The sequence below is a fragment of the Nannospalax galili genome, unplaced genomic scaffold (assembly GCF_000622305.1).
Source record: "Nannospalax galili isolate Female #2095 unplaced genomic scaffold, S.galili_v1.0 scaffold269, whole genome shotgun sequence".
In the NCBI taxonomy this organism is placed as follows: domain Eukaryota; kingdom Metazoa; phylum Chordata; class Mammalia; order Rodentia; family Spalacidae; genus Nannospalax; species Nannospalax galili.
In genome coordinates, this window is record NW_008359530.1 from 1,161,255 (window position 1) to 1,182,806 (window position 21,552).

Here is a 21,552-nt window from a genome sequence, read left to right on the forward strand (position 1 = left end):
ATGGCAGGAAATGGAGGTCCAGTGATTAAAAACTGGAAATATGCACCATGAAGCACACTAATCCCTGAAAAATAGTAATGGTCACACCTTAGTGAATTAAACAGGCACAGCTTTAACCTAACTACTACATTAGTAGCTACCAATTTATTCTACTCACTAAACACTATGTAAGATCGTAAAAGAAATTTAATACGGGAAAAGGACTTCCTTTGTCTCAGGGCTGTGGAGGCAGTGCACAGAGTAGTTAAGAGCTCAGACTTTCAATCCTCCACCTGTCACTTAGAAGCTAAACACATCACCTAATTTCTTCATTTGCAGATCACTGAAGGAACGTGTGCACCATGTTTAACTCAGTGCTGGCAGTAAGCACCATGCAAGCACCAGCATTTACCAGTCCTGCATCACGGCAGCTGCACTGACAGACGAGAGCAACGGTAGCTCACAGAGATTTGGACATGCCTCCACCCTCTTCTTAGAAAGTTCAACAGTCAGATGCTAAGCTTCCTTGAAAAAAAACTAGCAATGGCGCCTCATCTCTACCGCAGAAACACTATCCAAAGACTACACTGCAGCTTCACAACTGCCTCAAGGGCAGACGGCACTCCACAGACACAGACAACGCACGGTGGGGTGAGAACAGAGTCTGCTCTAATAGATTCTAAGCCTCACCCACAGGCAGAGTAACAATTGATATTTTTTTGAACTATGAAATAAAATTAGACCTAAAATCCATCAGAAGAATGAAATAAAGCTAGACTTGGTAGTTTTAGGAAACGGGAGGCTGAGGCAGAAGAACTGCTTCAAAAGCTTTGAGGTCAGTCTGGGCTACATAATGTCTTCCAAGACAGTGTGGGCTACAGAGTGAGGCCCTACCTCAAGAAAAAGAGTCACGAATCACTAAATCTAAATATGTACGGCTCTGGCATATGGTCACTAGCTTGAGATAGTTTGGGAAACTGATGTAGGTTGTTCAACTTCACAATGGTGCAGAAGTGTGCCATGGACCACACTGTTTTACTTCAGGACAGCACATAACAAATTACAGAAGATGTATAACACTTAATGATATAACAGGATTGGCTTAGGTGATGTGGCCAACTACAGGCTAAGTATGTGTTCTGAGCATGTTCCAGAAGGGTGTGGCTGAGCAGGGTGCTCAGGAAATCAGGTGGAATAAATGCTTTCTTGACAGCTGTATTTCAGTTGATGACGTGTTTATTGAGCAGAACCCCAGCGAGCCAAGCAGCTGTGTAGTTCCTCCACCGTCTCTAACACTCAGAAGCACTGCTACCAGATTTTCACCACGGTGAGCAACCTCAAGTAATATAACCTGCACGTATACATCGGTACCTTTTTAAGAGCTGTATATACATCCATCTCCACTTGCATCACAAATAGGTTAGATGAACCAATGAGCTGTTTCATGACGTTTATACTGGAAAAGATAAAGCACAGGGGTGAGCTTGTCTTCACATAGCTGAAGGACTCTTGTAAGCTATAAACTTCTAAAAAAATTTAGTGTGTATCTGTGTATGATATATGTGTGTGAATACAGACACACATGTGCCCCAGTACACATGTAGAGGTAAGAGGACAACTATTGTGAGTTAGTTCTCTCCTTCTACCAATGGTTCTGGAGATGGAACTCAGGTCATCAGGCTTGTGCTGCTGAGCCATCCCACCTGCCCTAAAACCTTTAATTCTCTGTCAAATGAAAACATGGAGATAAAAAAGGCAGCAGTCTATCTGAACAAGACAAAGCACCTTAGTTAACAATCCATCTGAACACAATACTTCTCACTGTGACACCAGGCTGGGAAGGGCCAGCACACAGAGGCCTGATCCCCTTACTGTAGGTGAAACAGGATGACTTGCTGACTTTGTCAAAGCAGCAGCCCCTCTACCTTCCTACCCACATTTCTATGTACAAATGAAAACCAAGAAACATTTCTTAAAATTCACTAAAACAGCTAGATCTTCAAGGTCACAACCCCACCCCCGCAGGACATTGCTATATAGACCAGCCTGTCCCCAAACTTGCTATCCGTCCTGTATCAGCCTTGCAAGTGCTGAGATTAGAGATGTGCCACTATATTTGGTTAAAGGAATCTTTAATATCCAGGCTTAAGTATTTTATTTGTTCTTTTTATTTTATGTGTGAGTGTATTGTCTGCATGAGTCATCCCTCCAGCCCCAATATCCAGATTTAAAAGAACTACAGTCAGAAAATATGTTTTTATTAAAGGAAAATGAAAAAATGCAGGCTAATTTAGACTAGAAATGATTATCACTGGCCATGGGCTCTATTTCTCCCCTTTTTCTGCTTTTCTAGATTTTAAAGATGATCCCACTATGACCAGCTTTCTTTCTTCAGAAGTTCAATGAGAACTCTAACCTGTCCCCCAGCTGGAAGCTGTGAAATGCCTCCATCAAGACACTACACGCTCATGACACTTGTGCCCCAAATCCTTCACAATTTTGGGGGTACGGAGAGATGGCTCAGTGGTTAAGTGCAGAGGACCCAGGTTCAGTTGCCAGCACCCATATGGTGGCTAACAAGCATCCGTAAGTCTGGTTCCAGAGAACAGGACACCCTCTTCTGTTCTCCATGGGCATTGTACAGACATGGTGCACTTACATATATGAACCAAAACACTCAAACACATAAAATAAAGATAAATTTTAAAAAAGTTTGTTTCCATCCAGAATTTGCAGACCCATCATGGTATATTGGTCTCACTGCTGCAGACAAGCTCTGGTAGTATAAAATAGCACAGCCATCTCTGAGTCCTTCACTTCACAGCCCCGAACAGTACATCTTTGATGCCAGGGACATTCAGGAAGGATGGAAGAAGGAAGGAAGGAAGGAAGGAAGGAAGGAAGGAAGGAAGGAAGGAAGGAAGGAAAGGAGGAAGGGAGGAACTGGGCATAGTGGCACATGCCTTTAATCCCAGCACTTGGAAGGTAGGGAGGGGAAGGAAAGAGGGAAGGAGAGAAGGGGGAGGAGAGGAGAGGGGAGGGGAGGGGAGGGAAGGGAGGGGGCAAGGGAGTTAATGTGTAAGTAAGAAGATACAGCTTCAAAAGGTCAACTTAACTGTGAATTTAATTTCATCAGTTGGTAAACATTTTTAAAAATTTCATTTATTTTACTTTGTGTGGATGTGTGTGAGTAGAGGTACATGCAATATCAGTGCACATGTCAAAGTGAATGGACAATTCTTAAAAACTGGTTCTCTGAGGACAGAACTCGGGTCATCAACACGCCTGCAAGCAAGTGCCTCTACCTGGCTGAGATCTACTGCCTGTAAAAACTGTAAAACATGTTGGGTGTGCTGGTACATGCTTTTAAGGAGGTGGATCTCTGTAAGTTCAAGGCCAGCCCAGTCTACATAATGAGTTCCAGGTCAGCTGGGGCTACAGGAAGACCCTGTCTCAAAGAGACCGAAAAAAACAAAATCCAAAAACCAAAAACCAAAAAAACTACCCAAAAACCAAAACAAGAAAACAAAACCCCAAACCCAACAACAATAAAAAACAGCAAAAGCCCTATAGTGTCTCTATAATAATTTTCAAACTATCACTTTTAGATGTTCCAGAAACCTGGTAGAAGTGAGAAGCACTTTACACTTGGAACAGTCTTACAGCAGCAGTGCACTCTGTTAAACTGTACGAACGACAGACATCAATTTGATCACTAACAACAGAGAAGCAGGTGCAGCATGTATCTGAGTCATGAATGTAGTCAAGGTACCTGTCATTAAATTGCTTTTGTGTTTGTGTGTTCTACAAAAGTATCTTGAACACTTGAACAAATGAAAAACATTATTTTAAGACAATTAACTATAAAGTTACTTGGAATCCAAATACCTGAGTTCTTTGAAAAGCTCAACACTCTGGTGAGTCATCAAGTTGTTTAGCAGCCACTCTAGGCACCTGAAATTAAAGTGTGATTATCTTGTATATATTAGGTATTTAGAACTTATTAAGTAGGTCTTATAGTTAAAATGAAAACAGAGTGTTAATTGCACTAAACCATGCTCAAGTTTTTATCTCAATGATTTGAAACTTAGTATTGCTTGTCAGTAGTTAAGGGACTATTTCCTTTATATTAATAATACCACTTCCAATTAAGAAACTTCATTTCAATGATGTAATAGTTCATAAGGAATTACTTATTTCTATAATCTTCTTTTAACATCTAAATGAGATCTACAATTTCAAACAGTTAAAACTGCAGCATCTGCACTAATGTAACATCTGTGCTGCCTACTCCTTAAATAGTGACCACAGGAGCTGAAGAGATGACTCAGTGGTTAAGAGTACCAGCTCCTCTTGCAGAGGACCCAGGTTCGATTCCCAGCATCCACATGAGGGTTAACAATCATTTGCAACTCCAGTTTCAGGCAAATCACTTACACACATGCAGGCAATACACTCATACACATAAAATAAAATGAAAAAATAGTGATCACAGTTTGATAAGGATATTTCACCCACCTGTGATCACTGACCAGGCCAATGCTTCAGAGGAATTTATTAATTAGTTCAAAAGAAAAAAGGGCTATTATTCTATCTTCCCTCATAATTGTCTCTTACTACATTCTCTTAAGAAATCAAAGCAACCAAATTCCAGAAGTAGGATAAAAGAAAAATAGGAAAAGCAACTCACTTTTTCTTTACAGAATCTAATCCATAGGTCCCTGATGATGTGTAATAGCCACACACAGTTTTCACATTAATTGTTTCCTTCATTGTCTCACCACACTGGTGGATTAAACCATCCTGTAAATATAAATAAGCACTGGAAAGGCCCGTTTCATGTGGGAAAATTAGCTTTCACCTGTGCCTCCACATATTAAAAAGTAAAAAAACAAAACAGGAAGGAAGAAACTCATTAAGTGCAGCAAACCTATGTTTTTTTCTTTCAATAAAAATACTGAAAAGAAAATCATTCAGCAAGTATCCACTACACACACAGAACTGAAAACGAAGATGGCGGAAGAGGCAGGGAGGAGGAGCACCATAGACCTCATTTTCTCTTTTCTGCTCTAGGAGCTCTGCAAACTGTTTTGGCAGCATTTTGTTTTTCCTGTTCTTATTAAATTAAGAACTCTACACAGCTAATCAAGTGATATAGATAAGTAAATAATACAAATGCATGGAACAGTGCTTATTACCGTTTAAAAGATCCATCAACATGCCTCAAGAACAAGTATAGTACAGTTTTAAACAACTTACATTAAAATTTTAATCTAAAACATTTATACAGGTTTCAAATGAACTACCTTCAATATATAGAAAAAATACTTTTTTTTTATTCATTTCTGAAATATATTCATGCAACTATATTATTATAGTAAGTTTTAAAGATAAGGCAGATAGTAGATTTAGAAAGAAGCCAAAAGGACCAAAGTTAGTGTGCTGGATAGCTTTAGTGTCAACTTGACACACCTGGGTTGAGGGAGCCTCAACTGGAGAATTGCCTCCATTGGACTGGCCTGTGGCCATGTCTATGGGGCATTTTCTTGATCGTTGAGTGATGTGGGAAGGCCCAGCCCACTGTAGGTAGTGCCACCCCTGGGCAGGTGGGCCTGTGTTGGATAAGGGCGCAAGCCAGTAAGCAAAGTTCCTCCATGGCCTGTGCTCCAGCTCCTGCTTCAGGTTCCTGTCCTGAGTTCCTACCTTGGGCCCCCAGATGAACTGTGACCCAGGAGATGTAAGCTGAATAAACCCTTTCCTCCCCAAGTTGATAGTGGTCAGAGTGTTTTGTCACAGCAATGAAGAATAAACTAGGGCAGTCATCATTGGGGGGGTGCGTGTGCTACGGTGCACTTGTGGGGGTCAGAAGAGACTGCAGAATTGGATCTGCCCTCCACCTGCACATAGGTCCTGGGGATCGAACTCATATCCGTAGGCTTGAGGCGGCAAGCACCTTTACCATGGAGCCAGCTTACCAGTCCCAGGGTTTTTTCAAGGAATCAATGGGGTGCTGGGGAAGTGACCGTGCATTTGGGGCAACAGTCAGTGGTGTTGGCAGTAGTAAGCTTGTGGTGATGCCCTTTTGATATAGTAGTGGGTGGATAAGATGGGGAGAGCCTGCAGGTTCCAGTAGATTATCCGTACTACCTTCACCTAGACAGCATCTGGATGACCCGACCATAGTATGTTTCTGTCTCTAAAGCTATTCTCATCTTTTCATCAACCCATCCTTCACACAGTCCCTCAAATATTCATTGTTAATGTGTAGTGCTGAGAATCAAACCTGGGGCTTTGCACATATTAGGCAAGTGCTCTACCAGAGAGTTGTACCCTCAACCCCCTGGAGTAGTCTCTGTAAAGCATAACTATCTTTCCCTGACTAAAATCTTCCAGAGGTAAATAAAGAGTAAGCTTTGCAATGCACTGAGGAACTTTCATGATCTGGTTTTTGGGCTCTTTCTTGAAAACCTTTTTATCTATTTTTAATTAAAATTTGATTTATTTGTTTATTTTGCATCCATGTGGGAACAATTTTTAGGAAATCAGTTCTCTCCTACTATGTGTGTCTTGGGAATCAAACTCAGGTTGGCAGGCTTGGTGGCAGGTGCCTTTACTCACTGAGTTATCGTGACAGGCCTATAATTCTTGTACTGATGCTGAAGACATGGTCCTCTTAATCCTCTGACCCTCCTTCCTCTCACATTTCTTACTGTCCCCAGTCTGAAATGTTCTTCCTACCCCTCTCTTCACACTGTGCAAGATAAACATACTTTCAAACCCAATTTAGAAACTAACTTCCGTCTATGATGACATCAGGTTAGAGTGGCTTGTCCCTTCTTCACGGGTCCATTAAATCCCACAAGATGTTTATGTCACACTCAACACTGGGCAGCTCTGTTCTGATCTTTGGGTTTGTATACTGACCCTCTCACCCCAACCCTCAATATACTGTCAGCTACTTTGAGGCAGGGGGCATATTTAATTAACTTTCACATATGAACTACAAAAGTGAGGGACTATATCTACATTTGCCTCTGGCTCTATGTCTCATACGACATACTGTTCAACATGCTCACTGTACTTTCATTGAATGTCATTCTACCAGTGATTAAAAAGCACACATACGGTTTACACATGACTTCACAATTAAGAAGCTTAAATTAACAGCACTCAGTGTCTCTTTGAAAAACAAACTAAATAACTGATCACAAACTACCTGCTTAGCAGTGAAGTCACTGATGACAGAAATCTGCAAGCACACTCAACAGTCAACTTTCCCACATTTCAGCAAGCTAAAGCAGCTCCACAGAAAGTCTCCCCCACTTCACATAGATATCAGAGCCCCCAGTTGTAATAGGTTTTGTTTAAGCAGCTTATATTATTTCTAACAAACAGTACATTTACCTTCATTTTTTAAAAAAATTGCAAAAGCTGAACTTTACTTTTGTTTCTGGAGGTAAGCACAGAAACACAGAGCACTATGATTTTAGATGTCAACTTACCAACTGCAACATACAAGCTGCTGCCAAAATGGCAACAACTTGACTGGGTTTTATCAAGACATCATCTCGATACAGAGATCCAAAGGCAACTTGCAGTGCTGAAAGCAAAAGTACACACGTAAAATGAAATGTTACCAAAGGGGTAAGACACTGCAAGAGGCAGCAAGGACCTTGGTCTAAATCAGGTATGTCCATAGGAGTAAAGGAAGCATCACTAACTAAAATGGCAGTGACTGTCACTGCCTGATGGAATTGATACAGTAACTGATTTAATTAGTCTATCAATTCCAGCTGCATTCTTCTCTAATGGCCAGAATTAAGACCTCCTTGGAAGAAGTTCCAGAAGATATTGCTGAGTAGACCACTTATAAAGTGTAGGTACACACAGTCCATCACTCCATGATAATCTTTTCTTTAGGGGAGGAATAGTTTAAGCTGGCATCAAACTCACAGAAATCTTCTTGCCTTAGCTTCTTCAGTGCTGGGGTAACAGACATGCACCACCAGGTCAATTACCATGATAATCTTAACTCAGTGCTTCACCACTGAGGTGTGGTAAGCTCCTAGCCATGTCCTGCCACATGCATGTCTGATCCCTACAGGCATCTGAGTCTGGCCACCCTCCTCCAGTGCCATTCACTGATGTTCCTTACAGTTTGCTCTATAAACCTCTGTTTTCTCTCTGCCTACGCAGTGGAGCTGGGCCCTCCACCAAGCCTGTGAAATAAAACAAGAAGGAGGTGTGGACTATGAACAGGAGAGGATGTTTACAGGAGGCTCACTGGGCTGTACTGAGACTCAAACACAATCCCTAACCTCCCCAGCCCCCTGCTTTGAAACAACCCTGCCTAAATGATTCATGTGCTGTCCCCAAAAGGATCTTCACACATTTATTTTTACTTTTGGTTCTAGGATCAAACCCAGGGCCTCCTGCAGGGTAGGCAACACTCTTAACAATTACATCCCCAGTCCCTGTACATACTTTCTTTAAAAAAAAGTGGTCAAACTTCTTACTCCCTCTCCTTACATCATTCATATCCCAGGCTCACAAGACATGTAAACAGACTGGGTTCATGTAACTATAAACAAGAGGGACAGAACTGATAAATAATGGAGTGAATTAATATAAAATCTACCTTCAGGTGTAAAATGAAACTTTGTTCCTAGCCTAAGGGCTAGAATATTTGTTTTTCATCAAAAGAATAAAAAGGTTATGTTTTTGTGATCTTTGTACATTGTAATTATGGAGGCCATACCTTCCACATCAATATTCTGGTCAGGAATCTCCAGTTCAATAATATTCATGCTGGATTCTTTCCAAGAACCGCTGAACATACTAGAAAAGTAGCCAGACTGAAGAAAAAGTAAAAAGTTAATGATTGGCCAGTACTTTGTCTTCCAAATTATTTTCCCATCTCTAACTCCACCCAACTATTTTTTATCAAAACTAATTTGCCATATTATTTCAAGAGAAAAAGAACTGTTCAGTACATCTACAGCAGAAAAGAAGTTAAAATAAAGTCATTATAAAGTATTCTGAAGTACATGTTCAATTTAGTACATCTCAAAACTAAATTCCCACATTACTTCTTAAACCTGATTAGCTTTTACTTAAAGCAATTCCTGGGTAGTGCACTGTATGTTTTTTTTTTCCCCCTCACCAAGACAGTCTCACACATCTCAGCATCTCTCACAAAACATGGCAGCACACACAGCAGACACAATTCTGTATTCAGAGGAGAGAAAACTATGAGTCCTCAAACTACTGACTCCTTTCTGGGATCTCCGTGGCTATTAAGGACCCAGAACACTCCCAAGTCAGCACTAAAAGAATATACTCCAGAAAATCTAGGAAAACCCAGAAGTTAGTTTTATCTAACCACAATGGGCCTGAATTCTGGCATGGATAAAATGTATGGTTACCTTCCAGATAGCATCCCTCATAATCAGAACTGCAGTACTTTTAGAATGGATCAAATATTAACTAATTTTAAAACATAAATTAAAGTTCAATCCTGGGTTTTGGCACCAAAAAGAACTGATTAAAATAGAATAAAATAAAGACATTATTCAGTACTTACTATGTTCATCCATTTGTACCTGTGGCTTCAGGACATGCTGTCAACACTAAACCCACATATGCTCAAGTCCCTCCTCTCTGCACTGATCACACCCTTTTAAGTCATCTTACACCCTTTAAGTCATCTTACACCCTTTAAGTCATATTGCACCCTCTCACACCCTTTTAAGTCATCTGTAGGTTACCTGCATCACCCAATACAATGTAAATGTAACGTAGGTAATTATATTGTTTTTTAGGGAATGACAAAAAAAGTCATGTATGTTTGTTCAATACATGTCAATTTGCTTTTTTCCAATTACTTTTAATCCTGAGTTGTTACACAGGGGATGTGGAGCCTGCACATGCAGAGTGCCAACTGTTTATAGCAGCTTAGGACTCAGATGTGGTTTCTGTCCACAGGCAGCCTGCAAGGATCATGAGAGGCAATCTCATCCTTGTCACAGAGGCCATCTCATCCTTAAAAGTCAGTGAGAGATTTTTTTTCTTTCAGAGATTAAAACAAAGATATGGTTAAGACTAATAGTCTGACATATCCTCTGGACTGTATTCTTTTTGGACTCTTGGTTTTTTTTGTTGTTTTTTTTTTTTTAAGTAAACTCAGCTTCTCTTTCTTTTTAAAAAAATTTCTGGTTTTTATTCTTCAAATCAAAGTAAACTTTTTCAAAAAAATAAATGAAAAACATTTTGATGAAAATGTGGGAGAAAGAAACACTTCAAACATTTTCCTTGGCAAATTTCAGACTACTATCTTTCAAGTATTTATTCTCCAACAATGGTGGGAAAACACTAGATCCACAGGGTAAGAACTCACAAGGCCTAGGACATAGAACGGGATGGAAGGTCATCAAATAAACATCTGAGGGGCTGGGTGTGGTAGAGCACAGTTTTAATACCAGCACTTGGAAGGCAAAGGTGGGTGGATCTCTGTGAGACTGAGGCCAGCCTGGTCTCCATATTGAGTTTCAGGCTGGGTGTGGGTACAGGGAGACTAGAAACAAGACAAAACAAAACATTAAGGGACTGGTGAGATGACTTAGCAGGTAAACACACTTGCTGTCAAGCCCAATAACTCAGTTTGATCCCCAGGACCCCATCATGGAAGAACTGACTCCTGTAAGTTGTCCTCTGACATTGGCACACACAGTGGCAAGCATATACACATGTGCAAATACAATAATAAACATTAAGAAAAAAATTTTTTAAAGAAAACATATCTGAACTCTTAGAGCAACACAATACTCTATTTGAAAGTTCTGAGCCATTGTAATTTTTTAAAATTTATTATTTCTATTTTATGTGTATGCGTATATTGCCTGCATGTAGGTAAGTGCACCCATGTCACGCAATGCCCTCAGAGGACAGAAGAGGCTGTTGGATCCCCTGGAACTGGAGTTACAGACAGTTGTTAGCTGCCATATGGGTGCTGGGATTCGAACCTGGGTCTTCTGCAAGAACAGCCAGTGTTCTTAACTGCTGAGACATCTCTCCAGCCCCCAAAAGTTCTGAGCCATTTTAAAAATCAAGTGCCCGACAGAAAACCTTTCAACACAAAAGTCAGAAAGGTGCATCAGCCAGATGACTTCTGCTGTTTGCTGGTCTGAATTTTCTAGGAAAGGTAAGTATTACCTTTCTATTCACTTTTTCCAAAGCAACGTTTTAGGGAAATATATTCAATTTGAATTGTCATAAAAACATTTGGATAATCTTTAATGTTACAGATTTTCTTTTCCAATTTTATCAGCAAAAGATACTAGAATAAACTCCTTCACAACAAAGAGGTGACACAACGGTGGACAGTATGATGGGAATTTCAAAATCTGTTTTCCAGACCAAACTCGGCTTTCAGTTTTCAAGGCCAGATTCAGCTTTTACTAGCAAAGCTCACCATCGTTCTTCACCAGCAGACACTTTACCAGGTGAGATGACATGTCTTAATCCACACCAGAGCTCTGTGTGAAATCCACCCAAGAACAGAGTGCAACTGAAAGTCTGGGGTGCTGGAAGCAGCTACCCTGGCCATCAACAGAGAAGCGGAGCACTTACTTGACACAGGTATACTTTGTGTAAGCTCCACTCTTCTCCTAGAGCACAGATCTTAATGTCACTGTTTTCACCATTCAAAAACAATGTTTGATAGATGTATTTAGATGTACTCTTTAATTTTTTCCTGTCAAGAGAAATGCAGAAGTTGCATATTCAAAAAGCAGTGTGAGAACCCCAGCATCACAAGGCTGTGGGTTCAGTCCCTAGTACTGTATAGACCAGGTATGATGGGCAACACACCTGTATCCCAACGCTGGGTAAGTAGTGAAAGGAGAGTAAGGAGTTCAAGGTCATACTGTTAAATAGTGAATACAAGGCCAAGATGACCTACGTGAAACCTTGCCTAAAAAAATAAAAAAGAAAGAAAAGAAAAGAAAATTCACAATCAAGGTTCAGTAACTAAGAAAAAGGGTGATCTAGCTTAAAAATATGTTTAAGCTGGGCCTGGTGGCACATGCCTTTAATCCCGACACTTGGGAGGCAGAGGAAGGTGGATCTCTGTGAGTCCAAGGCCAGCCTGGTCTATATAGCCAGTTTCAGGTCAGTTGGGGCTACAGGGAGACTCTGTCTCAAAAAATACCAAAAAAAGGTTGCTTTCCTCTAAAAGATTTACTTACTAATTTAGGTGTACATGTGTTCATGGGCGTGTATGCACATGTGTGTGGGTGCACATGCCTATGTTTGCAGGAAGAAGTTACAAAAAGTTGAGTGTTCTCCTTTATCACTCTCCACCTATTTCTCTGAGGCAAGTTCTCTACTAAAACTTGGAGCTTAGCTTGTGTTTTCCAATAGACTGGAAGCCAGCAAGCCCCAGCAATCCTGTCTTTGCCACCCCCATCCCAAAGTTGGAGTTACACAGGACACCTGGCTTGTTACATGGGTGAAATCTTGTTAAATAACTGAACTCTGCTCCTCATGATCATACAGTAAGTGCCTTTTACCACTAAGCTATCTCTCTAGCCCCAGCTGATCCACCTTAAATGCCTGACCACTTCTGATAGTTTTTCTAGTAGTTTAAAATTTTTTAAATCTCTTTCTACAAATAAAGTAACTGCTAGGTGTGATTTGTGTGCGTGCCTCTGTGTGTGTGTGTGTGTGTGTGTGTGTATTTAAGATAGGGTCTCCCTGTAGCCCCAGCTGGCCAGGAATCACTATGTAGACCGGGTTGGCCTTGAACTCACAGAGATCCACCTGCCTCTACCTCTCGAGCGCCAGGATCAAAGGCGTGCGCCACCACACCCAGCTGTGATGGTTAGTTTTCACTGTCAACTTGACACATCCTAAAATCTCCTGAGAAGGAAGTATCAATGAGGGACTGTCTGGACTGGGATGGCCTGTGGGTATATATGTGGGGCATTATCTTGATCATGTTAATTAAGATGGGAAGACCTGACTACAGTGGGTGGCAACATTCCCTAAGAATTGGATTCCAAACTGTGTAAGAGTGGAGAAAGAGCTGAGCATGCATGAGCACTCACTGCTCTCTGCTCCTGATTGTACTGTAATCTGACCAGCAGCTTCAAGTTCCTGCCACCTTGACTTCCCCACAGTGATGAACTGTCACCTGGAACTCCCCTAAATTGCTTTTGTCAGCAGCAGGAAAAGAAACTAAGACACTGGGTGTAATGGTACACAAATAATCATAGCACTGACAAGAGAGAAGAAAGAAAATCAAGAGTTCAAGATCAGCTTTGGCTATATACCGAGTTTGAGACCAGCCTGGGCTAAATGAGACCCTGTCACAACACAAAACAAAAAACCTAATGAAAGGAGAAAAAAAATTACTGTTTTGTTCAGTGTCTGAAACCAGTGTGTTTAAAATCTGAGTTCAATCCTTAGTTTTCTACAGAAAACAACAAAACTTGCAAGCACAAAAGAAAGAAAAAAGGCTAAAAGTATGAAAAGGTGTTAAGGGCCAGGTATGGTAATGGCAGAGGTGCATGCTTATAATCCTGGCATTTCACAGACTGAGAAAGGGGAACTGCTGGGCTTCAGGCCAGCCTGGCCCACAAGGGAGAGGTCTCAAAAATAAACAAGGAGCTGGAGAGATGGCTCAGCAGTTCAGAGCCCTTGCTGCTTTCGCAGAGGTCCAGAGTTCAGTTCCTAGCTCACAACTGTCTATAACTTCAGTTCCAGGGAATCTAATGACCTCTTCTGGCTTGTGTGGGCACTGATCACACAGAGTACACATACATACATGCAGGCAAAACATTCATATGTAAAATAAAAACAAGTAAAATCTTTTAGACAAGAAGGAGTAAGTCCTAAAGCAGCAAAAAACAGGAGTGGAAAAAAGAAAACTGAAGCTGAGCACGGTGGCCTTTAATCTTAGCACTCAGGAGGCACAGGCAGGCATAGTGAATTGCAGGCCAGTCAGAGCTACACTGACAGGAGACTGCATCTCAACAAGAGGGAGGAGGGGGAGGAGGGAGAAGGGGAGGGAGGTGATCGGCTAATGAGAGACTTCCAGAGATGTAGAAATTATAAGATAAACTGGAATGAAAAAGGGTAGTGAATACAACAGCCCAAAATATAATACATTACAAGGCACTTGGATGAGATTAAGCCTACTGCCCTTTAGAGCCAGGGATGTTAAAAGGTCTCTTCTAGTTTCCTTTCTGTTGCTGTGATAAAACACTCTGACCAAAGCAACTTGGTAGGGAAAGGGTTTACTTGGCTTATACTTCAAGGTAAGTCATTGAGAAAAGTCAGGGCAGGAATTCAAGAAGGAATCATAGAGGTGGGGCTTTTCCAGAAAGAAACAGAACAAACCCAGCAGGAAATGTACAGCTTATGTGCAGGTGTCAGTGTCTTGGACAGAGCAAACCTGGTTCTGGCACAAGAGGAATCTGTAGCCTAACAACTCTCAAACCATTTATACTACATCATGGTTCCCAAACTGTGCCAAACTCAAGAGAGGGACACAGAATTTTATTTTTATTTATTTTTTGGCTTTTTGAGACAGGGACGTATGTAGTCCAGGCTGGCCTTGAACTTCCAATCCTCCAATCTTCATCTCCCAAGTGGTGAGATTTCAGACATGTATCACCACACCTGACTGGAAACACTTTTTAATTGAAGGGAACACAGTACTGTCTCTGAAGCAATTTACCACTATTAAGTTGTTTGGATGCACCATAAAGTATTTCTTTTGGACCAGGTATGCTTTGAAAAAGTATCAGAGAGACTAAAGGCACTGTGAACCAACAAAGCTTGGTGACTGATACTCTAAAACAAAGCCTATCCCACCAACATCTAGTTCTGTCAGTCTTCCTTCTCAAAGAGACTCACTGGAAATGTATTTACTCAACCAACCAGCACACACACACACACACACACACACACACACACACACACACACACACACACACACCCCAGCTACTCATTCTTAAATATAAGAGGGGTAAGTGTTCTAGTTTGCTTTCTGTTTCTGTGATAAACACCATGCCCAAAAGCAACTTACAGGAGGAAAGAGTTTATTTTAGCTTACACTTCCAGGACACAGTCATCTTTGAGGGAAGACAAGGAAGGATGGAGGAATGCCGGCATGTATGTAAGTACATCTGTGTCCTGCAATGCCCTTGGAGGTCAGAAGAGAGTGATGGATCCCCTGGAACAGGAGTTACAGTTGTTTGAGCCTGGGTCCTCTGCAATAGCTATTGAGCTATCTCTCCAGCTCCCAGAAATAAGAAATTTTTTAAAAAAACCTAATTCATATACCTGAAATTCTCCAATTATTATATTTATAAAATAAGAACAGGAAGTGATGATAAAGGATGACTCAGAAGAAGAAAAAGCTATTTAATTACTAGTATATGAGTCTCTAGATTATAGATCCACTAATTACCAAAGGCATCAAAGACTCACACTAAGGGAGTACCAAAGGCATCAAAGACCCACACTAAGGGACATTTATAGTTGGATTCTAAAATATATAAGAAAAAAAATTCTAAAAGTTTCAGGAAGAAAAAATATGTTCACCTAAAAAGAAAACAGAATTAGACCAGGATCACATTTTTCATCCACACTCCCACCATAAGACAATGAAGTAGCATCATGAAGATGGGGAGCAGGAGAGACAGCTCAGTAGGTAAAGACACTTGCTGCCAAGTCTGATGAGTGATCTGAGTTCAATCACCTGGACCCATATAATGGAAGGAAAGATATAATTCCCAAAAGCTGTTCTCTGACTTCCACACACACGCCATGACAAGGGTATACACAGATGTGTGTACACATGCAAAAATGTGATTTAAAAGAATTTTTTTTAAGGGTAGATGTTTAGCCAGGTGTGGTAGCTCATGCCTTTAATCCAAACACAGTGGGGGCAGAAGTGGGCAAATCTCTGTGAGATCCAGGCCAGCCTGGTCTATATAGCAAGTTCCAGGCCAGTTAGGGCTACAGGGAGACCCTGTCTTAAAAAAACAAAACAAAATAAGGAGTAGATGCTTAAAAGATAAGGGAAGTTATATAGAATACCAAAACCAGACAGAGGAGGAATAAACTGAAACTAAATTTATTCTTAGATATGCAAAAGTTATTTTGCTTTTGCACTTTCATGAGAAAATACTTGTAAGATGTAGTTTATTGAAATGAGTAAGAAAGGTAGGCTACTAAAAACAGTGGGTCCAATCCTAGAGGTAAGGTGAAAGTCGGTCCTCATTACTATAAAAACAGATCCATACTGGAGCAGGAGGCAGGAACTCTGCAGGAGGTCTAAATGGTTGAAGGAGATGGATTCCACACAAAGGTTTTCAGAAGATGAAAAAAAAAACCCCTCAAGATATGATGAAGGGATATTTTTTTCTCAATGGGGGCAAAAAAGGCAGCTGGAGGGGCTGGAAAGAAGGATCAGCAGTTCAGATTACATACTGCTCTTGCAGAGAACCTAGAGTTTAGGTTCCAGCACCCATGTCAGGCAGCTCACATCTGCCTGTAACTCCAGGTCCAGGGAATCTGAGGACCTTTGGCCTCCACGGGCACCCACACACAAATGGGCACACACACAGAGACATACATATGCATAACTTTAAAAAATATTTAAAATTTACAATTTTTATTTTATGTGTATGAGTGTTATGCCTGCATGTATGTAAGTGCACCCATGTCATGCAGTTCCTATGGAGGCCGGAGGAGGGCATTGGAGTCCCTGAAAACTGGAATTACAGTGGATGCTGGGATTCAAGCCCAGGTCTTCTGCAAGAGCAGCCAGTGCTCTTAACCACTGAGCCATCTCTCCAGCCCCAAATATTTTTTTAAAAAGCAGTTAGAAACTCTTAGTGCAATAAGAAATATAAAAAACATGGCCAGAGAAATAACTCAGCAGGTAAAAGCCTTGCCACCAAGCCTGAAGACCTGAGCTCAATCCCTGGAACCCACACGGTGGAAGGAGACGTTTTTAGATCTCCACACATGTATAGCATGCTGTAGCACGCTCCCCTCCAAAGCACAAATAAATAAATGTACAAAAATAAAAAAGGTTAAGGAATTCTAGGGGCTCTGTTGGATGTAGCTCAACTTATAGTATTTGCCCAGCATCTAAAAGGCCCTGGGTTCCATCCCAGCACTACCATACAGTGAGTTTGAGGCCAGTTTGGAGGTCACCTAGAGCACATGAGACCTTATCTCAAAGAGTGAAAGATATGGCCTAACCATGAGGTTAGCAAATGCCAACCTCTGTGGCACTAGATCTGTGAAGTATGATTTATAAGCCTGAAGTACAATTACACTAACTGTTCACTAGATTTCAATTTTTACAATCTATGGGCAAAATGCAGAAGATCTGCTGCAGAACTGTGTGAGTTTTAACAATCTTGTTGGGGGGGGGGAGCTTGTTTGAAGCTGAAGCTTCTCCTGAGTTGGTTTGTTGAGATGAAAGAGTACAAAAGACAACCTCCGAAGGGGATCAGTGTCTTACCACAAAAATTACAGATCCTAGTATCTTTTTACATCTTTGGCTATGCGGGTCTAAAAGAAGCATCTCCCCCTAATACACATACACTAAATTCTGACATGCATTTGCTTTTCTTTTCTCAATATGTAACTTGGGCTATCCTTGAACCTATGAGTCTCCTGACTACAGGTATGTGCCACAAAGTTTGACCGATTCCTGTACTTTTTTTTTTTTTTTGAGATCTCTTTACCTTGTTTTGTCCTAAATAGTTAATTTCCTTCTCTTGTTAATAAGATTTACATTAACATTTCCCTGTTCAAATGATTATGTGGTTTCTTTTTCTGTTAATTTTATTTATTTTTTATTTTATGTGTATGTGTGTATTGCCTGCATGTAGGTAAGTGCACCTGTGTCATGCAATGCCTGTGGAGGTCAGAAGAGGCTGTCAGATCCTCTGGGACTGGAGTTATGGACAGCTGTTAGCTACCATGTGGGTGCTGGGATTTGAACCCAGGTCTTCTGCAAGAACAACTAGTGTTCTTAACTGCTAAGCCATCTCTCCAGCCCCAACCATGTGGTTTCTTTTAAATGGGCCCTAGCATATATTTCAACAATTACATTAAATATTCGTGGTCTAAGCTGGGTGTGGTGGTGCACACCTTTGATCCTAGCACTCAGAAGGCAGAGGCAGGTGGATCTCTGTGAGTTCAAGACCAGCCTGGTATACATAGCAAGTTCCAGGTCAGCTAGGGCTACAAGGAGACCCTGTCTCAAAAAGACCCCCTCCAAAAAATATGTGGTCTAATCCTGATCCAAAGGAACAGACTGTCTTACTGGATTAAAAAAAAAAAATCAGGACTGAATTAAATGTTGTATACTATACATGACACCTACTTTAAACAGAAAAACATAAATAAACTTGTGGAGATGACTCAATCAAGTGCCTTTCAAGCGCAAGGTACAGACTTGGAGCCCCAGAACACACCTAAAAAAAAAAGCAAGGCAGGGTTTCTGGCATCTATAAGCCTAGCATTGGGGGAGGGGGTGGGCAACAGGCAGATCCCTGGACTTTGTTGGTCAGCTAGATTAGCCAGTCAGTGACCCTCAACTTTAGTAAAAGATCCTGTCTCAAAAAGCTAAAGTAGAGAGCAATAGTGGAAGGTACCCACTGTCAACTTCTGGCCTCCATATCACATAAGCATACACACACACACACACACACACACACACACACACACAGATAGGTTTTAAAAAGTTAAAGGGGCTGGGACTCCATGTAATTCAGTGGTAGAATGCTTAACTAGCATGGTTAATGACCTCAGTTCCATGAGGGTCTGATGGGGAAAATGGTTGATAGAATGTGGAGGGTAAGTTTGAAAGAATGAAAAATGGCACACCAAATAATTATCAAAAGAACGTGCAACTGGGCATGGTGGCACATGCCTTTAATCCCAGCACTTGGGGGAGAGAAGCAGGCGGACCTCTGTGGGACTGAGACCAGGCTGTTCTATATAGCAAGTTCTAGGCCAGCTGGGGCTATAGGAAGAACCTGTCACAAAAAAGTAGGAATGGTTATGTTACTAGGGCTAAAGAGGGATGACTATCTTTTTTTTAAAAATATTTTATTATTTTTATTTTATGTGTATGAATGCATTGTCTGCATGTAGGCAAGTGCACCTGTGTCATGCAACATGGTTGTCGGACAACCGTGCAACACATTGTCGGACAACAGAAGAGGCTGTCAGATCCCCTGGAACTGGAACTACAGACAGCTGTAAGCTGCCATGCAGGTGCCGGGATTCAAACCCAGGTCTTCTGCAAGAACAGCCTGCGCCCTCAACTACCGAGCCATCTCTCCAGCCCTGGGATGACTATCTTATCAAATGATGTTAAGGGCCAGTTCACTAAGGAGTTATTACTATTGACTGCATAAAAGGCACTGTAGGGCTGGAGAGATGACTCCGTGGTTAAGAGTGCATACTGTTTTTGCAGAGGACTGAGTATAACTCCCAGCACCCATAACAGGCTGATCACAACTGCCTGTAACTCCAGCTCTAGGGGATTGAAGGTCCTCTTCAGGACTCCAGAGGCACCTGCACAAACCCACATGTGGATACACACACATATACACGTAATTAAAAATGAAATAAAGCTTTATAAAAAAAAAAAAAAGACACTGCTTGTGTGCTTGTGTTTCCACCCCCACCCCAACTTCCCCCACAGCTCCTCTGTCCAAGATGGTCTTGAACTCACTATGTAGCCCAAGGTTGATCTCCAATTTAAGATTCTCCTGCCTCAGCCTCCCGAGTGCAGACATTACAGTCTTGCAGTACCTTGCTGGAACTCCATGAGGTGGCAGTAATACCCATTTTGCATATGAATAAAGGCATATTTAGTACAGAATGCTGACAGAAATTCAGAATCTGAGCTCTTAAGAACATACTATACTGCCAGGCGTGGTGGTGCAAGCCTTTAGTTCCAGCACTCGGGAGGCAGAGGCAGGGTTAGAATCTCTGTGAGTTCAAGGCCAGCCTGGTCTACAAAGCAAGTTCCAGGCCAGCTGGGGCTACAGGAAGACCCTGCCTCAAAAAGACCAGGAAAAAAAAAAAAAAAAGAGAGTATGCTATATTCTTGAAAATATTCACATTTGGGTGTCTATTGTGTAAATACACTTGCACATAAAGCCCTAGTGAAAGGTCATATAAAACTAGTTTTACCTATGATATTTAACTGCTACCTATACCACTGAGCTAAATCTCCAGTACCCATACTTTTCCGCCAATAAATTTGTAATGCTTGTCTAGCAAAATATCGAGTAAACCGTATTTTAAAGTTTCATGGAAAAATTACATCTATGTAATTTACCAATGACCTTTAAAAAAAAGGAGCAAACAGACTGTTTATATGAAAATATATTCTGGTATAATCCACATCTTCACAAGCAATTATTTTTCTCAACTCTTTACACAGACCACTGCTGCCGTTGACATCAACTCGCACTTTGACAAGACTTTGTTCCTCCATTCGCAGAGAATGCACAGTACTGACAATCTTCACCTTTACAGATGAGGAGAGCGGTGTGCAATTACTTCCGTGGAAGCAGAAACAGAAACGTGTCAATCTCATATAGTAGTATGTACCTCTCTACTGACTGGCAAGTGGATGCAAAAGTTTCTCTGCGGTTACCCACTCAAGACCGTACTGGGGAACGCCCGCCCAGGGGGATGTCTCTCGGGTGAGGACATGCAAGCTCGGGTTTTGCAGCTCAGGTTGAGGCTGTGACACCATGCAGGCAGCATCTGTTTAAAGTGCAGTACCCTAAGCCACCCAGGTCTGCCCCGCACTCACCGGGGTCTGCCCCGTACGCGCCCACCTCCCGCGCAGCCCCCGCGGCTTCCCCAGCCCCGCCCCGCAGGTGTCGCTCGCGGTACCTGCGCGGAGTGTTCAACAGCCGCTGCTGCTCGTCGCCTTCGTCCTCGTCCTCGTCCGTTTCAGAGTCGGGGTGGCAGTAGCATACAGTCCCGCTGCTGCGCTTGCGCTTGCGGCCCCCCGAGCAAAAGCAGAAGCCGCGGGCAGCCTCGGCACTCTCGCCGGTCCCGTGGGCCGCGCCCCCCGCGCTGGGGGTCTCGGGACGCTCAGCGCGCCCGGCGGGCCGCAGCACCCGGCTGCTCAACGCACCCATGGCTACCGAGCCTAGGGAGTGTTGAAGGGCCGCCCCGCCATCCTGCCGCCCCGCCGCCGCCCCCCCTACTTCGCGGCCACCTCGCGCGCACCCCCAACCGTCGCCGTGAGCGCGGCCGCCGCCGCCGCCGCCGCCGCCGCCGCCGGGAGCGCCGCAGCCTCCATCCTGTGCCCCGCCCGCTCCGCGACCGCCGGTTATACGCAACCTCGCACCCACGCCTTCCCAACGGAGCACTCAGAGCGCGGGTAGCTAGCCTCCGGAAGGGGCGGGCCGGAGCGTGCGGTTGCGCATGCGCAGGCCGTGACCACGCCCCCAGCGGGCCTGACGCCACTCCCGCGGGTCCCACATGCTGTGGAAGGTAGGGCTGGGG

At 42.5% G+C, this 21,552-nt stretch overlaps 1 protein-coding gene across 1 annotated transcript in view; it reads right to left on the reverse strand.

Annotated features, from left to right (window-relative positions):
* The window catches only part of Gmcl1 (germ cell-less 1, spermatogenesis associated), a 59,223-nt gene extending 37,775 nt beyond the window's left edge, over window positions 1-21,448 (reverse strand). Inside the window, 7 exon segments of the mRNA XM_029558743.1 lie at window positions 1,289-1,435; window positions 3,868-3,933; window positions 4,670-4,782; window positions 7,482-7,579; window positions 8,738-8,834; window positions 11,608-11,731; window positions 20,932-21,448. Coding sequence (XP_029414603.1) covers window positions 1,289-1,435; window positions 3,868-3,933; window positions 4,670-4,782; window positions 7,482-7,579; window positions 8,738-8,834; window positions 11,608-11,731; window positions 20,932-21,182 — 896 coding nt within the window. The 5' untranslated portion in view covers window positions 21,183-21,448.
* Window positions 21,449-21,552: the final 104 nt, after the last annotated feature.